Source organism: Kwoniella shivajii, chromosome 8 (genome assembly GCF_035658355.1).
Source record: "Kwoniella shivajii chromosome 8, complete sequence".
NCBI classification, from domain to species: Eukaryota; Fungi; Basidiomycota; class Tremellomycetes; order Tremellales; family Cryptococcaceae; genus Kwoniella; species Kwoniella shivajii.
The window spans coordinates 399,286-416,477 of NC_085915.1; the positions used below are offsets into that span (position 1 = coordinate 399,286).

General features: G+C 45.2%; 5 protein-coding genes across 5 annotated transcripts; 2 read left to right on the plus strand and 3 right to left on the minus strand.

Annotated features, from left to right (window-relative positions):
• Positions 1–62: 62 nt before the first annotated feature.
• On the minus strand, positions 63–5,806 carry IL334_005917 (uncharacterized protein; the record flags this gene model as incomplete). Its single annotated transcript, XM_062937623.1, has 3 exons — positions 63–3,952; positions 4,014–4,460; positions 4,522–5,806. 3 exons carry the CDS (start codon positions 5,804–5,806, stop codon positions 63–65), a joined length of 5,622 nt encoding a protein of 1,873 aa, XP_062793674.1.
• A 349-nt stretch (positions 5,807–6,155) lies between these two features.
• On the plus strand, positions 6,156–7,818 carry IL334_005918 (uncharacterized protein; the record flags this gene model as incomplete). The annotated part of the gene is made up of 4 exons (XM_062937624.1): positions 6,156–6,407; positions 6,498–6,611; positions 6,688–6,972; positions 7,045–7,818. The coding sequence occupies 4 exons, from the start codon at positions 6,156–6,158 to the stop codon at positions 7,816–7,818; spliced, it is 1,425 nt and encodes a 474-aa protein (XP_062793675.1).
• A 123-nt stretch (positions 7,819–7,941) lies between these two features.
• IL334_005919 (uncharacterized protein) lies at positions 7,942–11,326 on the minus strand (the record flags this gene model as incomplete). The annotated part of the gene is made up of 15 exons (XM_062937625.1): positions 7,942–8,311; positions 8,380–8,651; positions 8,723–8,908; positions 9,013–9,096; positions 9,169–9,653; positions 9,714–9,917; positions 9,993–10,080; positions 10,151–10,168; positions 10,231–10,274; positions 10,337–10,366; positions 10,440–10,483; positions 10,548–10,651; positions 10,728–10,965; positions 11,080–11,195; positions 11,258–11,326. 15 exons carry the CDS (start codon positions 11,324–11,326, stop codon positions 7,942–7,944), a joined length of 2,352 nt encoding a protein of 783 aa, XP_062793676.1.
• Positions 11,327–11,615: 289 nt separating this feature from the next.
• On the plus strand, positions 11,616–12,711 carry IL334_005920 (uncharacterized protein; the record flags this gene model as incomplete). Its single annotated transcript, XM_062937626.1, has 4 exons — positions 11,616–11,737; positions 11,897–11,978; positions 12,084–12,247; positions 12,339–12,711. 4 exons carry the CDS (start codon positions 11,616–11,618, stop codon positions 12,709–12,711), a joined length of 741 nt encoding a protein of 246 aa, XP_062793677.1.
• A 179-nt stretch (positions 12,712–12,890) lies between these two features.
• On the minus strand, positions 12,891–17,020 carry IL334_005921 (uncharacterized protein; the record flags this gene model as incomplete). Its single annotated transcript, XM_062937627.1, has 23 exons — positions 12,891–13,091; positions 13,176–13,396; positions 13,462–13,846; positions 13,908–13,991; positions 14,050–14,215; positions 14,275–14,300; positions 14,359–14,451; positions 14,504–14,559; positions 14,615–14,654; positions 14,709–14,742; positions 14,797–14,892; positions 14,949–15,159; positions 15,213–15,279; positions 15,335–15,350; positions 15,415–15,644; positions 15,716–15,800; positions 15,856–15,905; positions 15,959–16,036; positions 16,093–16,228; positions 16,288–16,308; positions 16,368–16,417; positions 16,484–16,707; positions 16,831–17,020. The coding sequence occupies 23 exons, from the start codon at positions 17,018–17,020 to the stop codon at positions 12,891–12,893; spliced, it is 2,760 nt and encodes a 919-aa protein (XP_062793678.1).
• Positions 17,021–17,192: the final 172 nt, after the last annotated feature.

The following is a 17,192-nucleotide window of genomic DNA, read 5'->3' on the forward strand; positions in this document are numbered from 1 at the left end:
AAAGCTGATGGGTCATCCTCATCCTCATGAGACCGACGTTTTAAGACAAGTGACTCTTCAACTTATCTACCCCACCCAAATTTCTCCCATAATTTACCTCCCCAGCTTTCTGACCTCTGCAAGGTTCGATTATCACTGGCCTCTGTCTGCACCTCGACATCCACGTCCAGATCAACATCTCTGTCGTCATGTTGTTCAGGAGCAGGTTCAGGTATAGGTGTACCTAGAAGCATTTTATTCTCTATTGCTCTTCTTTTCGTTCCCCTTGTTTCTCTTATCGATTCTCCTTCTTCGATTGAACCCCCTGCCCTTTCTTGTTCAGTGGAATCGACAGGACGATCCAATGCCGCTCTAGCTTTTCTTTTTCTAGTCGATGAAGCTGGAGTTTCATCCATATTCACATCGACCTGACCATCGATTCCAGCTTTAACTTCTTGGTCAGCCTTTGACATTCCAGATTTTCTTTTCTTACTTGGGATCTCAATACTAAATTCAGATTTAGCAGATGGTGGTTCTTGTGCAAGATCATTCTCTTCCTGCTCATTTTCATCATCTGAATCAGGGCGATAAGGAGCTTCATCGATCTTGTTTGCCAAAGTGACTGACTTTCTTGGAGAATCAAGTTTTGTTGGTCCGGAAGATATTGCTGTGTGACTCGCAGTTGCCGTGACTGTTTCAGTTTTGTCCTCGATTCCATCCTCTAATTCAGCAGTCGCTCGACCTTCAGCTTCGGGTTCAGCATTGGATGCAGCTTCAGATCCAGCTTCGGTTGCAGCTTCAGGTACAGGCGACACGGTTGTTTGCTTGCCTGGAAGGGAGTGTCGAGTCGATCTTCTTGGCATGCGAGTGGGTTTAATAGTAGTTCCATCTTCGAGTTCAGGTGCAGGTGACGCGGTCGCGGATTTATCGTCTACAACGCCCTTGACAGGAGCGGGTGTAGACTCTTCCACTTCTAGGATATCATCACCTCGAGCAACTGACATTCTAGCTGAGCGCCTCAATGCTGGACCAGGAGAAGCGGTTGTTGATCTTCTGGTCCCGGCGTCAGATATGATGGATGATTCCCTTCCTTTGCCTGTTCTAGCGCTGGAAGCTCTGCCACCTCTTCCCCTCCTAGCGGGAGTAACAGTGGCATCGCTTTCAGGCTCTACGGAAGCTGAAAACGATGCGCTCTTTCTGGTACTTCTGGTCGCGGGAGGTGATAGGGTCGCTTGATTTTTAACGGGTGTTGAAGTACTTCCAATTTCTTCTGTGCTGATAGATTGTCTCTTGCTGTGTCTTCGATTGCTACTGCTCTTTGGCGTATCGTCCGATCCAGCTTCAGACAGCTTGGCATCATCGTTGGCATAGAGAACATAACAATGACCTTCGTCGAAGAGCTGTGCTCCAACCAAACGCCGGATCTTGAAAGTCAACTGAGGGCAGAGAACGGCATTTTCGTGATCCATTTGCAGTTTCATGCCTTCCGCTTCTTCGTCTTCGGTGGATCTGCCTTCAAGGTATGAGGTCTCTTCCTCTAATTGACTTTCGCCGGGAACGGAGCAATGGGGTACAAGTATTACGGCTGTAAGACCGTCGTCAGCTACACGCAACTTCTCATAGTAGCAATGTGATCGGGTTGTGGGAGGTTCAAGACCGGGAGAACCAAATGGTCGAGCACGAGAACGTGTTCGTCGATGTGTCGCGGGAATAAGCGCAGGGATAGTGGTATCACCAGGTGATCCATGACGATGGAATAAACGCTGGATCGTCGATTCACTGACGTGAGAAAGGAGACTGGGTTTTTCTTCTTTTTGAGGAGATCCAGCTTGAATTTGTTCGTCGTCCAATCGCTCCAGTACTGTCGAAGAAGAAGGCAAATTACTTTCCTCATCGAGAACGTCACCAACAGAGTTATCTGGATTGTCATTCTCTTCTAAAGGTTGTGAAACTTGATTACCTGAAAAAGTGTGATCTATATTTTGCTGAATCTCAACGATTGGGCTTGGCTCTCTCTGCTGCTCCTCTAGATATTCTTCAGCCTCCATGCTTGGCTCTTCCAACGGATTTCTAATCTGTTGAGCCTCCCGTGCATTATCTTCCTCTTGATCGGGATTTTCAATTGCGTCCGTATTGATGTGACGGATCGTAATTTGTATGTCGTCCTCGGCAATCAAGCTTCCCTGTGCAAGACTTGATTGGTCCAATTCTCCAATATCTTGGACCGAAGCTTCCTTTACTTGTGGCTCCCCATCCTCCACTGAAGGTTCTTGAGAATCGCCGAGATTCAGTCCTTCCTTTTCTGCATCATTTTGACTATCCTCATCCATGCTATCATCTTCTTGGCTATCTCTTTCTTCCAGCTTTTTTTCCTCAGTCTCCTGGTCATCCCGATCGGCCAATTTCCCCTCAGTCATTGGCTCATCCTCCTGCTCTCCATCATCGGGCTCGATTCGTCTCACGTCCACCTTAACATCATCGTCACTCATAACTTCGACGTCCGAAAACTGAACAAAAGAACCGAGAGCTGAAGGATTTCTCGAGAGAACTCCAGGTGAGCCATCGTCAGTCGGTTCTGCCCGCATGAATGCAGTCTGAGGCGCATTGCTGTTGAAATCAAAATGATGTGGAGTCAACGGGGCATTGAGATACGCGACAGCTGGAGGTGATGAAGGATCTGGCAGCTGAGTCGGTGTGGCAGCTCTGGTGCCAGGTGCAGATATGATGTCGGACAGGACTGGATCTTTTGCTGGCGGTTCCACTATCACGGAAGGCGAAGAAGGCGGGTGCGGAACCAAGTCATTAGGATTAGGACGATATATGGCGGATGTGTCGACGAGAGCGAGAAGTGGATCAGGGAGTGATGGTGGTGTTGAAGGGCGAGATACCAGCACTGAGGTGATCTCGGCCCGTACCGGGTCTTGAGGGATCTCAACCACAAGAGGGGGTGTGATGTGATTTTCATGTGTTATAGTGTGTATATCCAATGGTAGCGTAGCGGAAGTGTTCAGACGGGGTACCGCTGGATCAGGCAAGGAGATAGGTGTGCTGGCCCTTGAGTCTGGGGCAGTCATGATTTCGTTGAGGAGTGGATTTTCTTGAGGGGGCTCGACGACTAAGGATAGTGACCGGTCCATGGTAGGCCGACTATCATGAGGGATCGACGGCAAAAGATCTATAGTAGCTGGTGAAGATACCTTGGGGTCGGGCAATTCTGTAGGAGTATCAGGGCGTTCCTCGGAAGGCAGAGACACTCCTTCGGTTGGTCTAGGATCTGCAGGTGGCTCGAAGATGAGTGACGGTGATATCTCTACATCAATTTGTTGGAGGTGAGGAATGAGAGGCGTTATTGTCTGAGCGTCTGGTGAGCTGACCTTGGGATCTGTTAAATTATTGATGATGTTATCCACTAACATACCACCGGACTGGGGAAGTTCCGAGTGGAGCGCATTGCTGTTCTGTGCTACGACATCCTCTTCGATATTCTCAGGCGTCTGCGTGGTGCTGTTTGGAGCAGAAAAATCAGGGGTATCCAAGAAGTCAAAAGCCACAAAATCTTCTCCAACAAATTGTACCGGAGGCGTAATCATCGCAGGCCGCTGGATGGGGCTGAAGTTTGCGCTTTCGAGTCGGTCTATGATGGTTTGTTCTGGCTCCTCGAGGACATCATCGACATCTACGGTGAACACATCTGTGATCTCAGGGGTCATCGATTTACCACTCAGGGATCTTGATTCCACTGGCAGTGATGATATCTCATCAATAGCTGGGTTTGAATTCTCAGCGACTTCTTGTGTTGTTTCCGTAGTAGTCGTGATGATAGTTTCGGTGAAGATTGATGGTGATGGCTCGTGAGTTGGAGGAAGCTCCTCGGCCATCAGCTGATCCATTAGCGGGATTTGCATGACATCGACCTCCATAAGTTCGTCAGGCCGGACATTGGGAGAGGGTTCTTCGTAACCAGATGAAAGAACTATGCCAGATATCAATCAGCGTCATGTCAAGATTTCATCACTAATCGAGAGAAAACAGACCTGGCAATGTCACTTGAGGTAGGGGTGTTTCTCGGTCTTCTATGACTTCTCCATCGTACATTATAGCTTCTTGAGGGGAAGCTTGCTCTTCGGTGGGTAAATCAACTTGCGGAGTACGCTCTTCTTGTCCGACAAATGCTTGATCAATTGCATTGATTATGTTGTCCTGCTGTTGTTGTTCTCCTTCATCGTCATCATCATCGTCTTCATTTTCGTTCTCTTGGGTAATTTCCAACTGTTCTTCTTCCTCTGATTCTTCTTCCTCGTCGGAAGAACCCTCTCCTTCGTCCTCGTCATCCTGGTCCTCTTCGGATGACGAGCCAATTTCAATGACTTCCGAGTACGAGTGTTGTCTGGGAGCAGAGACCGCTTCTTGTTCATGTGCTTCGTCCTCGTCATCTTCTTCTTCTTCTTCATCTTCTTCTTCTTCATCTTCTTCTTCGTCATCTGAGCGTGATTTTGGTAATTAGCCGACCTGTCATCCTTGGCGGGAAGCTATAACACTTACCATAAAATTGTTGACCATGGTGTTCAGCTTCATGCTCCAATTCATCCTCTTCATATTCATTCTGTGGGTACTGATCCTGCTCATACTGACCTTGTTCGAGCTGTTCTTCTTCCTCTCCTATTTCGTTGTATCCTGGCTGTACAGGATCGTAAACGCCCCTTGCATAGTCAGTCTGAGGTTGAAGAATATCAAAAGAAGGCAAAGATTCGACAAAAGTGGAAGGTCCAGCTTCATCATCTGGCATAGCTTCATGCACTTGTTGAACGATCTCGGCGAGGAGGTTAGGGTCGATTGCATCCTCTGAGAATGGAGGCAGTTGTGCGATTCGATCTTCCGAATGCGACTGGAAAGCGATATTTGGTTCACTGAATTCTGGAGGGGGAAGAGGTAATGTGGGATAAAGGTTACTCGGCGGCAATTGAGGTGATGAGGACATTGATTGATCGACAGGAGGACCCGGTGATGCGGATGCTCCAACGTATTCAATCCCATCCTCTGACTCTTGCTCCTCATCTTCATTTTCCTCATCATCTTGGTCTCCATCCTCCTCGTCTTCCTGACCTTCGTCCTCTTCATTCTCATCATCTTCTTCCTCCTCATCCTCGTCCTCATCTCCATAAACGTCTCCATCAGAACCGACATACGCAGCACCGTCTTCTTCAGGTACTATGCCATATGCAGGATCATATTCTTCTTGTGACTTTGACACAAATAACTCATCCTCTTCTTGCTCCTGCTCTTGCTCCTGGTCCTGATATTCAATTTGTTCTTCTTCTTCTTCTTCTTCTTCTTCTTCCTCCTCCTCCTCCTCCTCCTCCTCTAGCTCTCTTCTCTCGTCCTCTTCGTCATCTTCGTATTCATCTTCGTCACCAGGAAGCTCAAAAAGAGGTTTATCAGGCTCTATTAATGATTGAGATTCACTGTGATGCACAGTGTCTTCATCATAATCTTCCTCTATCTCTTCATCCTCGTTTTCGTCATATTCCTTTTCGAGGTCATCATCCTCGTCATATTCATCGTCGTATTCCAGCCCCTCTCCTGGATCCAGGAACAGAGGTTCACCTTGTATCTTCTGGACTTCTTCAAGCACTATGTCAACTTGTTGATCTTGTAATATGGGTGAAGGTGATCTTGATGGACCCGGTGAATCCGGGGGATTTAACCCATTTTGAATTTTAGCTTGAATACCGTCCAACCATGATGATACTTTCGGTGGTGGGAATATATCATACGCTCCAGGTTGCTTGATACCGCCAGCCATAGCTGGAGGTTGAGATCGAAGCATTCTGGCCGCTGGACTGTGAAGGTCAATTGATGTTACACTGTTTCAATTTGGATTAGGATTTGGTCTTGATGGATTGAAACGATGCTGAAATGAAGTTGTTAGTCTGTTGTCTACGGTGGGTGGAAGGAGAGGCGGTGTAATGAGCGATCTCCGTTGATACCCCTACTCGAGTATCGTCCCCACGTGTTTGCCTAAAAAGTTGAGGATTGAAGATTGTTTTTGAGTTTTCGATAAAAATATGAGGTAGCAGCAACAACAGGAGTTTTGAAGTGTATTGCTCTTATGGAGACGATTGTCTTGACATTGGTTTTGCTTTGTTATTGAACCGAGAGAGACCGAACTGTGAAATATGGCTCCTCAAGAATTGATCCTATCAGCTTGTTCCTCTGATCCATCATCATCAACATCAGCTTCCAGACAACAATCAACACCTTCAATCCATCTTCATGATCTTCTAACTTCGACGCCCGTACAATCATTCAAGAATTCAGCCAGTAGCCCTCATTCTCTGGGATATGTGCAAAGTCAAAATGGACAAGGAGGAGGTGTGTTCGCTGTTCAAGAAGGTAAAGGCATGTTGAATGTGTGGGCTTGGCAAAAGGTATATATCACAACCCCATTTATTCTCCAGCAAAATTTCGAAGAAAAAAGTGGAAAGAGAGCTAATACGGACTTGTTGCACATTGAATAGGATCAAATGCATTCCAAGATACATTTGCCCGAGAAAATGGCCTGTTTCAGTATTTCACCCAACGGCTTATGGGCGGCAGCAGGATCACCTAATGGTCATATATATCTATGGGAGGTTAGTCATTTTACTTAATCTCCTATGATATGATTCAGCTGAAACTGAATACTTGACTGGTTTATGATACATATAGTTAGCATCAGGTCTTCTACTGGCATCGTTCACAGCTCACTATCGATCGATAACATCATTAACTTTTACGCCAGATTCCCAAATTTTAATATCGACTTCATTGGATTCATCAGCGCATATTTTTGTAGTATCGAAATTGATCGATCCTGAAGATCCGGCATTAGCTGGTAAACCATATGGATCATTAACGGATCATACCTTAGCGGTCAGAAGTGTCGGTTTAGGTAGATTGGCTGGAAGTATGGGCGGTAGAATATGGACTTGTTCAGACGATGGGACTGTAAAGGTAAGCTTAATGTTCGCTGCCATGTATATGAGAAGAAAATACGCACTCACCTTTCGTCATTCAATAATCTAGATGTGGTCATTACACCCTACATTCCCACTTTTAGCTACTTTCATCTTACCTCCTTCCTCATCACCTTCATGTCTATCTATCGACCCTTCCGAACGATTCATCTACGTTTCCACGACCCAAGGCGAAGTTTATCATATACCTTTATTCCGGCGTAAGGGTGTTATTGGATCATCAGTGAATGAGGAGAAATATGAAGCTTTGGGAGGAGGTGGAGATTCTTCCTTACCACTGAAAGTCGAAGGTTCAGTAATATCACTGAAACAAAGCTCGATAACTTCAATGGCTTTATCAATCTCCTCCACGCATTTATTGATAGGTACGAAAGATGGTTCGATACATTTATATTCATTACCTTCTCATCAACATTTACGTACGTTATCATCTCATAATGGTCCAATAACTCACTTAACAACCTTACTTCGCCCAACCGATTTAATCATTGGAACTGGTTCAAGCCTTAAATCAGATCAATATCCAATAATGGAAATTAAACCTTTCGAAAGAATGAAATCTACAACCGTTAAAACTAATCATCAGTTCATCATGAAATTACAATCTTCCCAAAACCTCTTATCAAAATTAGATGATTTACGGTCCGCAGAAAAGAAGATCATAGCTGCAAGATCTTCAGGTGAAGACAAAGATCAGTTGGAATCCTTGTTGAATGAAAATAAGAGATTGAGAACTTCTTTAGAAAAAGCAGGAAAAATCAACGAGAAGATGTGGAACGGTATCGTGGAAATGAGATTGGCAAATGGTGATAGTCAATCATAGTATCGTAGCTGTGGACGATCTGATGTATGCATATGGTTCAATGTATATCATCAGTAATTCCCAAACCATGCTCCAGGCTTGGCTGCCGTTGAAGAAGATCTTGTCTCCTCCGGAAAAAAAGAATCACATAGCTTCCCCATCCAAATCCTCCTCGGCCATCTGTTCTCCATCCAGATCCTCATCTTGATCCATCTCCATGGCTTCTCCGTCGAGGTCTTCGATGACTTCTCCATCCAAGTCATCCGTTTCTGATACTGGTATTACAGGGACTTGAGCAGAAGGGACTGCTGCTATCGGTTTGAATGAGGACTTGAATCCTGAAGCTTTGAATTTTTCTTTCTGTTCATTTTCTTTTGCCTCTTGTGCTCTTCGCTCTTCCTCTTCTCTTCGTTTCTCTTCTTCTATGATTCTGGCATTTTTGGGAGGTACAAGTGATTTTGTGCCGTCCAACAAGCCTCTTAGATACTCTGCAGTCTCAGAGTTGAATACGATCCTATTTCTCATATAATCAGTTTCACCGCTCGCACTGGTAATCATAAAAACCAACAAAGGGCAACTTACCATCTTTCCCAGATATCAAGCACTAACGCCACTTGACCTCTGAATACGTCGGCACTGATCTTTCCTGAATAAGCTAATAAACTTTGGTAGACTGTTGATAGATGAGCGAAAACAGGTGGTAATCTACTTTCAAATGCTTGACGATATTTCCATACATTGGGTAAAGGCGATGCCGAGTTATGTAAGATATCCGAGATCAAGTGAAGCCTTGCCATTTTTCGGGGGACAGGGGTGGCATCTATCCGTACACTTTGACATACAATCTCTGCCACCTTCGGAAGAAAACAGAATCATTCAGTATGATGATCTCGAGACCCATTGTAGCAATTGCACGTTGGCTTACCTCGTCAGCAGCTTCTGCCTTCTTCAGAGCGAATTCCATTCCTCTAGCAATCTCAGCTCTTTTCCCGCTCATGGACCGCAGCATGGCTTCAAATCGTTTTCTAGCCAGTTTGCCTAACTTGCCACGGACCACTCGCTCTTTCTCGGAATCTTCAGCAGAGTCAGACGAATACAAAGAAGCATACCCCTATGATAAGTTCATCATAATTCTGAACTCAGCATGGCGTACGAAAATACTCAGAATTGGTACAGAGCGGCGCAAAGAACGAAATGGCAACATGACAAACCCACCTCGTCAGCAAAATCATCTGGTGGTGGAGTCGGCACTCTGTATCTCGAATCGATGCTGAGCTGATAAGTGTGATATTCCGGTGACTACCATGTCCCAGCGAGTCATATCAGTAACCGGGAAACTACTGCCGAAGATTGACAATTTCGATAACTCACTTCCTCATTATATAGGAAAGAGAATTTAGAGTTGTCCCTTTCTTTTTTTCTCAGTAGATCTTCGAAACCTTTTCCATGATCTTTGACTCTACCGGCCACTGTTTTTATGAATTTCCTCTGATCTTCCGATACGCTCTCTAGCCATTTTTCTCTTGCAGTAGGCTTTCGTTTCGTTGGTGGCGGCGATCTCGAGATTGATCTTGAGGAACTAGAAGAATAAGAAGAGTACGATCGTCGACGATCTTTGTTACGACTTGGTGAAGGTGATCTTGACGATGAGTATGACCTCGATCGTTTTTGTTTTTGTTTTTGGTATTTCGATGGTAATGGCGAACGAGAAGGTGAAGGTGATCTTGATCTACCTTTACTTTTTCTGGATTCATCATAATCCCTCTCACGTGCCCGATCTCTCGGGCGCTCTCTAGGTTTCGAAGGTGAGGGGGATCGACCTCTCCTGTCTTTACTATCTCGACCGGATCCTAAATCTTTAGGTCCAGCATGAGTCAGATTCTCTCTTACCGCGCGAGTTACGGTGAAAGACTAACCGTATATAGGTCTCAGTGGCATTGGAACAGGTTTACTCCACCCGACTCTGAGTATACAGCCTCCCCACTCTAGACCGTCGTATTCTTTGACAGCTCGTTCTGCATGAACTCGTTTCATGTATGAGACGAAACCTGATAACCCAGGCTTGTTTCGTCGAGTGACAGTCATCGATGCTCCAATAGATGTGTCTTCATCGCCTCGAGCTAAGTTGGAGTTTGAGAGGATGTCAATGGTCTGAATTGAAGCTTATCTTACACAATGTACCAGTAAGCACTCACGCCACATGATTTTGACCGTGCCAACAGGACCTAATTTAGCAAAGAAAAGCCCAAGACTCTCTTCGGTGATATTCGAGGGTAGATTTGACTATGAGATATATGTATGATACGTTTCAGTCGCGTCCTCCTACAAGTCATCAGCCAGCAAGTCAGCTCACGATGAACAGATTCGTGGTCTAGAGACAGCAGAACAGGATTAGCCATTGCTATTGATTCCGCAGAGAGGGGTGTCACTCACCTCGGGGTTCCCAACGACATGACTGCCTTTTTCTGATTCCCACGCTGATGATATCCTTACACGATCAGTAAACAAAGTCTTTGGTAATAGTCCCGATTGTACAGACCTGCAAGTGCAGAGACGGATGATCCTTCCTCTGTAGCCCACACACAGGTCAGCCTCTTTCCATGAGTATTTAAGTGCTAGATGGAGCAATCAAAAATGCTCACGCTTCGCTATTTGACCGAGACGTTGCTCTCTTGCAGTTTGATTACTGTACATACCACATCACGATATTAGCTTCTTGCAGAATTGACGTTCTGGCTAGAAGTGCGTACTATTTGATCTCTTCCAAGAATGAATCCATTGCTCTTTTCCCTCTCGATTTTGAAATTCCAGCAGGTGGAGGTGAAGGTGCTCTTGCTTGCGGAAGAGGCTGAACCTAATATACGGACGATACTAGGTGAGTAAACGCACGCCAACCGCTTCAATATGTAATAGGGACGAGAGCATCTTACTCGTGAATAACCCATTGCTGCCGGACCTCTGGGTGCTGGATGAGCCGGCGGACCTGGGCCTGGACCTCGTAAAGGTGGTTGATAAGGTAGATCCATCGGTGTACCTCCAGCTTTCACGAATCCTCCTCCGGGACCCATAGGTCTTCTGGCTGGACCTCTTGTGCCTCCCAAAGGCGCATGAACCGAGCTTGGTCCTTCGAACGCTTCTTCGTACTCTACATTGACTAACCTCAATGCTCTATGTAGTCATTATTGGGGAAGTCAGTCACGATGTTTCAACAATCCCTCCTAATCATTTCCAAGTGTAGCATTTTTGTTCAGGTGGATTTGGTTTATCGATAAGGACACTCACTCTTCCTCTTCTTTCTTTTTCTTCTCTTCAGCTTCCCTCTCTAAATCTTTTTTGGTCTTTTTCGTTATACCATGAGAGAAAGTCTTGCTCTTCAACGCATTCAACTCTAACTGTCGCTATTGAAATGAAAATGAATGAGCTTCTCTCACAGCACTAAAATCAAAGGGAAGCTACATACCTTGGGAGGAAAGCTTTCATCTTCTGAATCTGAGCCTCCGAACGCAGACAGATCCAGTCGTGGTGGCATTGCGTATGACAGTGATGTTATTGACGATAAAACGATGATAAAGTCAAAAGTCATAAGGTTATCGTTGCTTCGTTTTCTCAGCTTTTTGAAAGGTGTGAAACAGCGAGGACGGGATCAAATTTGTACCTGTAGATTTATATAATATTTGGGCGGTCCGAGCGTATGCATGAATTACGAGTAACTTAACCGGAGCATACTACAACAAAAACATGGAATGTTTCGATGGTGAAGAAGTGTAATTTTTGATCTTCAATCTACTTCAAACAGCTATTAGCAGCAGTACATCATCATGGATCCCAGTCAAATACTCACACCTGCTACGGGTTCAATAACGTCTCGATTTGAATCACAAACTTCTATCGACGAAGCGAAAGAGAATAGACAAAAACAATGGCGAGAAGCTTATGCCAGGTGGGTATCCTTCCTGAACATTTCACAGTTGAAATGCACACAAGGGACTTAACACCTGAAGAGCTTCCAAGGGACTTAGCACCTGAAGAGCTTCAGTGAAGGGTCTTATCAGTCAGGTCTCATAGCGTCATTACTAACACCTTGCGAACGAACATATAGGATAGGGCAGGAACCACCTGCTGAACAACCTGACGAAGAATATGATCCTAGAACTTTGTATGAGAGATTACAAGCTAAGAAGGTGGGTTTGATTTGCATTTTGTTTCTCAAGCGGTATAAAGAAACTGCGACAAAACGGATTGAAGCGAAAGAATGACATGTGGCTGACATATCTGATGATACGTAGGACGTCAAGAAGGAAGAATGGGATAATAAGATGAAATTATCAAATCAATGGAGAGGTTTAGATAGTGAAGAACAAATGTTCTTGAGGGAAAAAGAAGCTGAAAAGAGAGCTGAACAGAGGAAAGTGGAAGATAAAGAAGCTGAAGAATTGAGAGAATATAGAGAGTAAGTTATTTCTTTTTTATGATCATTTCTCGGTATATATGATTAAGATGAGAAGAATGATATGAGCTGACTGTCATTTACTCATTGCTAGGAGATTAGCGGCTAAGCATTCCACTCCAATCGACCCCATCCCCTCTTCATCCTCTACCTCAACAGCGTCCTCTCAGACTAAGAAAGTACCCCCAAAACCAGCAAGGAAAGATGTCAAATCCTTGATGAAGGGAATAGTAGTCAAGAAGAAGCCCAAACCTTCCACATCTACTACTCCTTCAGCCAAAAATATGACCCCTCAAACATCTATTTCGACATCAGCAACGAAAGAATCGCCTTCAGCTATACCGACGAGTACGAATGAAAAACCAATACTGGGAAATAAACGCGATGCTTCGTCTGAGATATGGAGTTCTGATGAGATGAAAGATCAAGAAGATAAAAGACGTAAACTGAACGAAGAAAAGGTGTAATATAGAATGGCATAGTATGATCTATGGTAATCCACATGCATGTAAATATTCTCAATCAATTTTTTCGTCTCACTTTTCCAGCAATTTAATTTCCAGCATTGTTTTACTCTATTCACAATTTGTAAGAATCATTGCAGACAGATATTTGTCTACAACAAAACGCGTAGTCCTTCTTCGTATCAGACGACAGTCTCAGGAACTTCACAAGGTTCAACACTCCAGATACCATCTGCGTAATCTTGTACAGATCTATCAGATGAGAAATCGCCCATATTGAAAGCTGTAATGATGGATTTCTTGACCCATTCAGTGCGGTTGTTATCGTACGTCTCGTCCATTAGTTTCTCGGCGGCGAGGTAAGATCCAAAGTCGTTCGACACCTATCACAGACACATTAGCGGCTGTCGGCATGTTTCTGAGTTCCCCGAGGTGCCTCAGATGAAGCAGGACGGATGTCTGCTTACCAGGTAGTGATCATGCTCATAAACTGTCTTCAACAAAGGGTCGTAAGTATGCCCATCACCGAAAATGCCACCTTCAATAGCTTTGAATACCTCAGCGAGCTCGGGAGATCGTTGTTCAAGTGGGGTGGGCTGGTACGAGTTGGTGAATCTGACTCCTTCGACTTGTTCGTTGAGATGTCCGAAAAGGAAAGATTGATCTTCACCCGCGTCCTCGGCGATTTCTGTAACGTACCGAACTCGATCAGGACAACCTTGTCGGGCATGACAAAACGATCAGTAAACTCACCGACATTGGCACCGTCAACGGTACCAAGCAATAGAGCACCGTTGAGAGCCAATTTCATGTTGGAGGTACCGGAGGCTTCAGTACCAGCAGTACTGATCTGTACTGAAACATCGGAAGCAGGAACGAGGACCTCGGCAATGGAGACACTGTAATCGGGAATGAATACCACTTTGAGGATATCACCAACATCCGGATCATTGTTGACCACCCGGGCGACATTGTTGATGAGTCGGATGGTAAGCTTAGCGATGTAGTATCCTGGTGCAGCTTTTCCAGCGAAGATTGCAGTATGCTTGGCAATCTTCTTTCTGTCTTCGGGAGAGGCGTTCTTGATTCGCAAGTATCGGTAAATGACGGCGAACAAGTTGAGGGTTTGACGTTTATACTGTGCCATCGACTGTAATGAGCATACTTCACTGCTATATTAGTATTGCAGTCTGACTCACCTCGTGCAACCTTTTGATTTGAGTCATGAATATACTGTCAATGTTCAAGGTGATACCAAGCTCCGCCTCGACTAGTTCCGCCAACTATGATTATTCTATGTGAGCTTGATTTGCCGGTGTTTGACGCGGTCATTGTACGTACCCTTTGCTTGTTCTCCATCTTAATGCTGGTGAATGCTTTTCTGAACTCTTCATTCTCGGCCATTGGCAAGAGTTGCTTGAGGGTCTTGAGGTGAGTGAGCCAATGATCATTACCTAAAGTGTGGGTGATGAGGGCTGCGAATTGAGGGTTACATTGAAGGAGCCATCTGTGTTCATTTCATCAGCATTGATGAGAACGTTCTCGTCCATAGTTACAATTGCTCACCTTCGAGGAGTGATACCGTTTGTGACCTGCATTTCATATGTGAGTCAGTAGTGCCCCTTAAGTGAAACATTGGATCCACCTCACATTGGTAAAGAAGTCTCTTCCTTTGAACTCAACAAAGTCCTTGAAGATGGTAGCTTGCAAGAGCTGACTGTGTAGCTCGGCTACACCGTTGACCTGGACATTTTGTATCAATGGCTGTTTGCAAAACTCAAAGATAGTTGCTCACCTTGAAGGATCCGACGATAGCGAGGTAGGCCATTCTGACGTATTTGGGACTACCCTCTACAACGGTGAGGTCAGTGAAGTTCCTCGAAGATTTGTGTATGATTCAGCTCACCTTCGATGATACTCATTCTTCTCATTCGATCTGCGTCACCCTGTCTCGATGTCAGCCCTGATTATATTTGGGTAATGGCAACCGAATAACTCACTGGCCATCTTTTAGCAACGGCTTGCATGAAGTCACTGCACCTGTCGTTAGCGCATCCATATTGGGGTGGGTGACTACTCATGACTCACTAGTTGATTTTGTAGATGATTTGCAAGTGTCTAGGTAATAGACTTTCAAACAAGTCAATCTGCCATCTTTCGAGGGCTTCAGGGAGCACAGTATGGCTGAGGCACAGTCATCAGCTTTGTACGCGGCTTCGACTAGGGAGAGCAGGACTGACTTGGTATAAGCAAAGACCTTAGTAGTGATCTTCCAAGCATCCTCATATGAAAGTTCCTCCTCGTCCATCAAGATTCTCATGAGCTCAGGGATGGCGAGAGTAGGATGAGTATCGTTCATTTGAATACAGACATAATCTGGAAGCGCGGTCCAAGGGAGGTCGAGTTTAGTGAATCTTCTGAGGATATCTTGGAGAGAAGCGCTAACCCAGACTAAGATATACCGTCAGCCAACCCTTACAGCTTCAAGAGGAAAGTTGACCTACGGTACTGTTGCATGATCCGGAGTTTCTTACCCGCGTACATGTTGTCATTGGGGTAAAGGACTCGAGTCTGTAGGACAGGTTATCAGGCTGTATCCACAATCGCAAATACTACACGAACTTACAATGTTCTCAACTTCACTACTGGCCGCAACACTCGCCTCGTAATTACCGGCTAATTGTATCAGCTAAACTCCATCAATACCGGTACTCACCATTGAAAGAGTTCAAATCAAAACCTTGTACTGGCTTAGCACTCCAGAGTCGGATATTAGCACAATTTTTCGTGTTGAAACCAGGAATGGGGGTGTCGTAAGCTACGGCAAGACATTCCATGCCACCAGACCAGACAGCTTTGTCGGAACTTGGAACGTTTTCTACTCTTCCATAGAACCGAATGGGGTATGCTACATCAAGACGACCAATTTCCCAAGGCTAAGCATGTTGTCAGCCAGTGTGAACAACAGCTGTCATCTAAGGAACGCGTAAAACGTGACTTGACTTACGTTCTCTCGATCAAGCCATGGATCAGGAGCTTCGAGCTGTTCACCGGTACTGGAGATGAGTTGCTTGAAAATACCGTAATTGTACCTTTCAGAGCTCAATCAGCTCGCAGCTGGGATTTATGAAGGTGGACATCACTCACCTAAGACCATAACCCCAACCCGGAATATTAAGGGTTGCCATACTATCAATCTATATTTCCCGTCAGGGATGTCCCTATTAAGCTTATCCCTGGCTGTACTCACGTAACAAGCGGCGAGACGACCAAGACCACCATTACCCAACCCGGCATCTCTCTCTTCGTTAAGCAAATCTTCGAAGTTCTGTGCCACATAATCAGCGATCATGAAAGTGTGTAGATCAAGGTTACGAAACTTACGAAACCAAGCTTCTGAGAGGCATTCTCGTAGGTGTTTCTCAAACCCAAGTTGAGGACAGCGTTATCGAGAGACCTTCCGATAAGCCACTCAATAGAGAAATAGTAGACCCGTTTGGGTGCCTTCTTAGTGTGATGGCTGTGGTGGTTCAACCAAAATTAACAAACGCCTTAAAGCATGAGGACAGTGGAGCTTACAGAGCAGTCTCATTCCATCGCCTGTTGAGGAGAAGGTCAGCTCAATCTCATTTGCAAGCAAGGTAGAAAGCAGGGCTTACTCGAGAAGCCTGTCTCGCACAGACAAGGCAGTAGCATGATATGCTGCGATCTGTGTGGTGGATTGCGATTAGCGTTTGATACCCGTCAATCTATCTTTCATTCAGTTAAGACTCACATTGTCCATGTTATAAGCTTGTCTAGCCAGACTGGTGGTAACATGTCTAACAACAGTGTTGGCAACCTCTTGATCATCCTCATGGTCAAAGTCCATTGCTTTGAGAGCAGTCTTCCATGTTTTCTCATCACCGATGGGCCATTCATCTTCCATTGTCACAACACCTTTTTGAGCGGGGAAGTATGAACCTGTCAGAGATCGGACATGTCCAGGTCGTTCTTTTCCTGATTGAGAGTAAGGTCAATTAACATCATAGAACGGAAATGAGTTGCCATGTGTGTGTGTGTTAAAGCTGATAAAGGAATGGCTGGGAAGGATGAGAAACGGTGTCTACGATCAGGACTTACGAGGAGTGATCACAGGAATACCGATTTGAGTGGTATCGACTTGCTTCAAGCCTCCCGGATGGCCGGCGGACATGGAAGAACGACGAGACAATCCTGGCTGATGAAGACTTGGTGTTCTAGATCCATGAGATGAGTGTGATCTAGATCTTGCTCTACCAAGCTTGGCATCACCTGAACCAATATAAACCATATCGTCAGCTGATTGCAACGTGTTGTAAGGAATGGAGGAGCGACAGAAACCACAATCACGGAGATAGCATCATTCTAGCAGTCTTGGCTAGGATCGGCTGTGCCAAGGCTTGAAAACCAAGTGTTGTGTGCTTCTTCCAGAGGAAAGGGAAACAACGCGGACAAAGCTACGA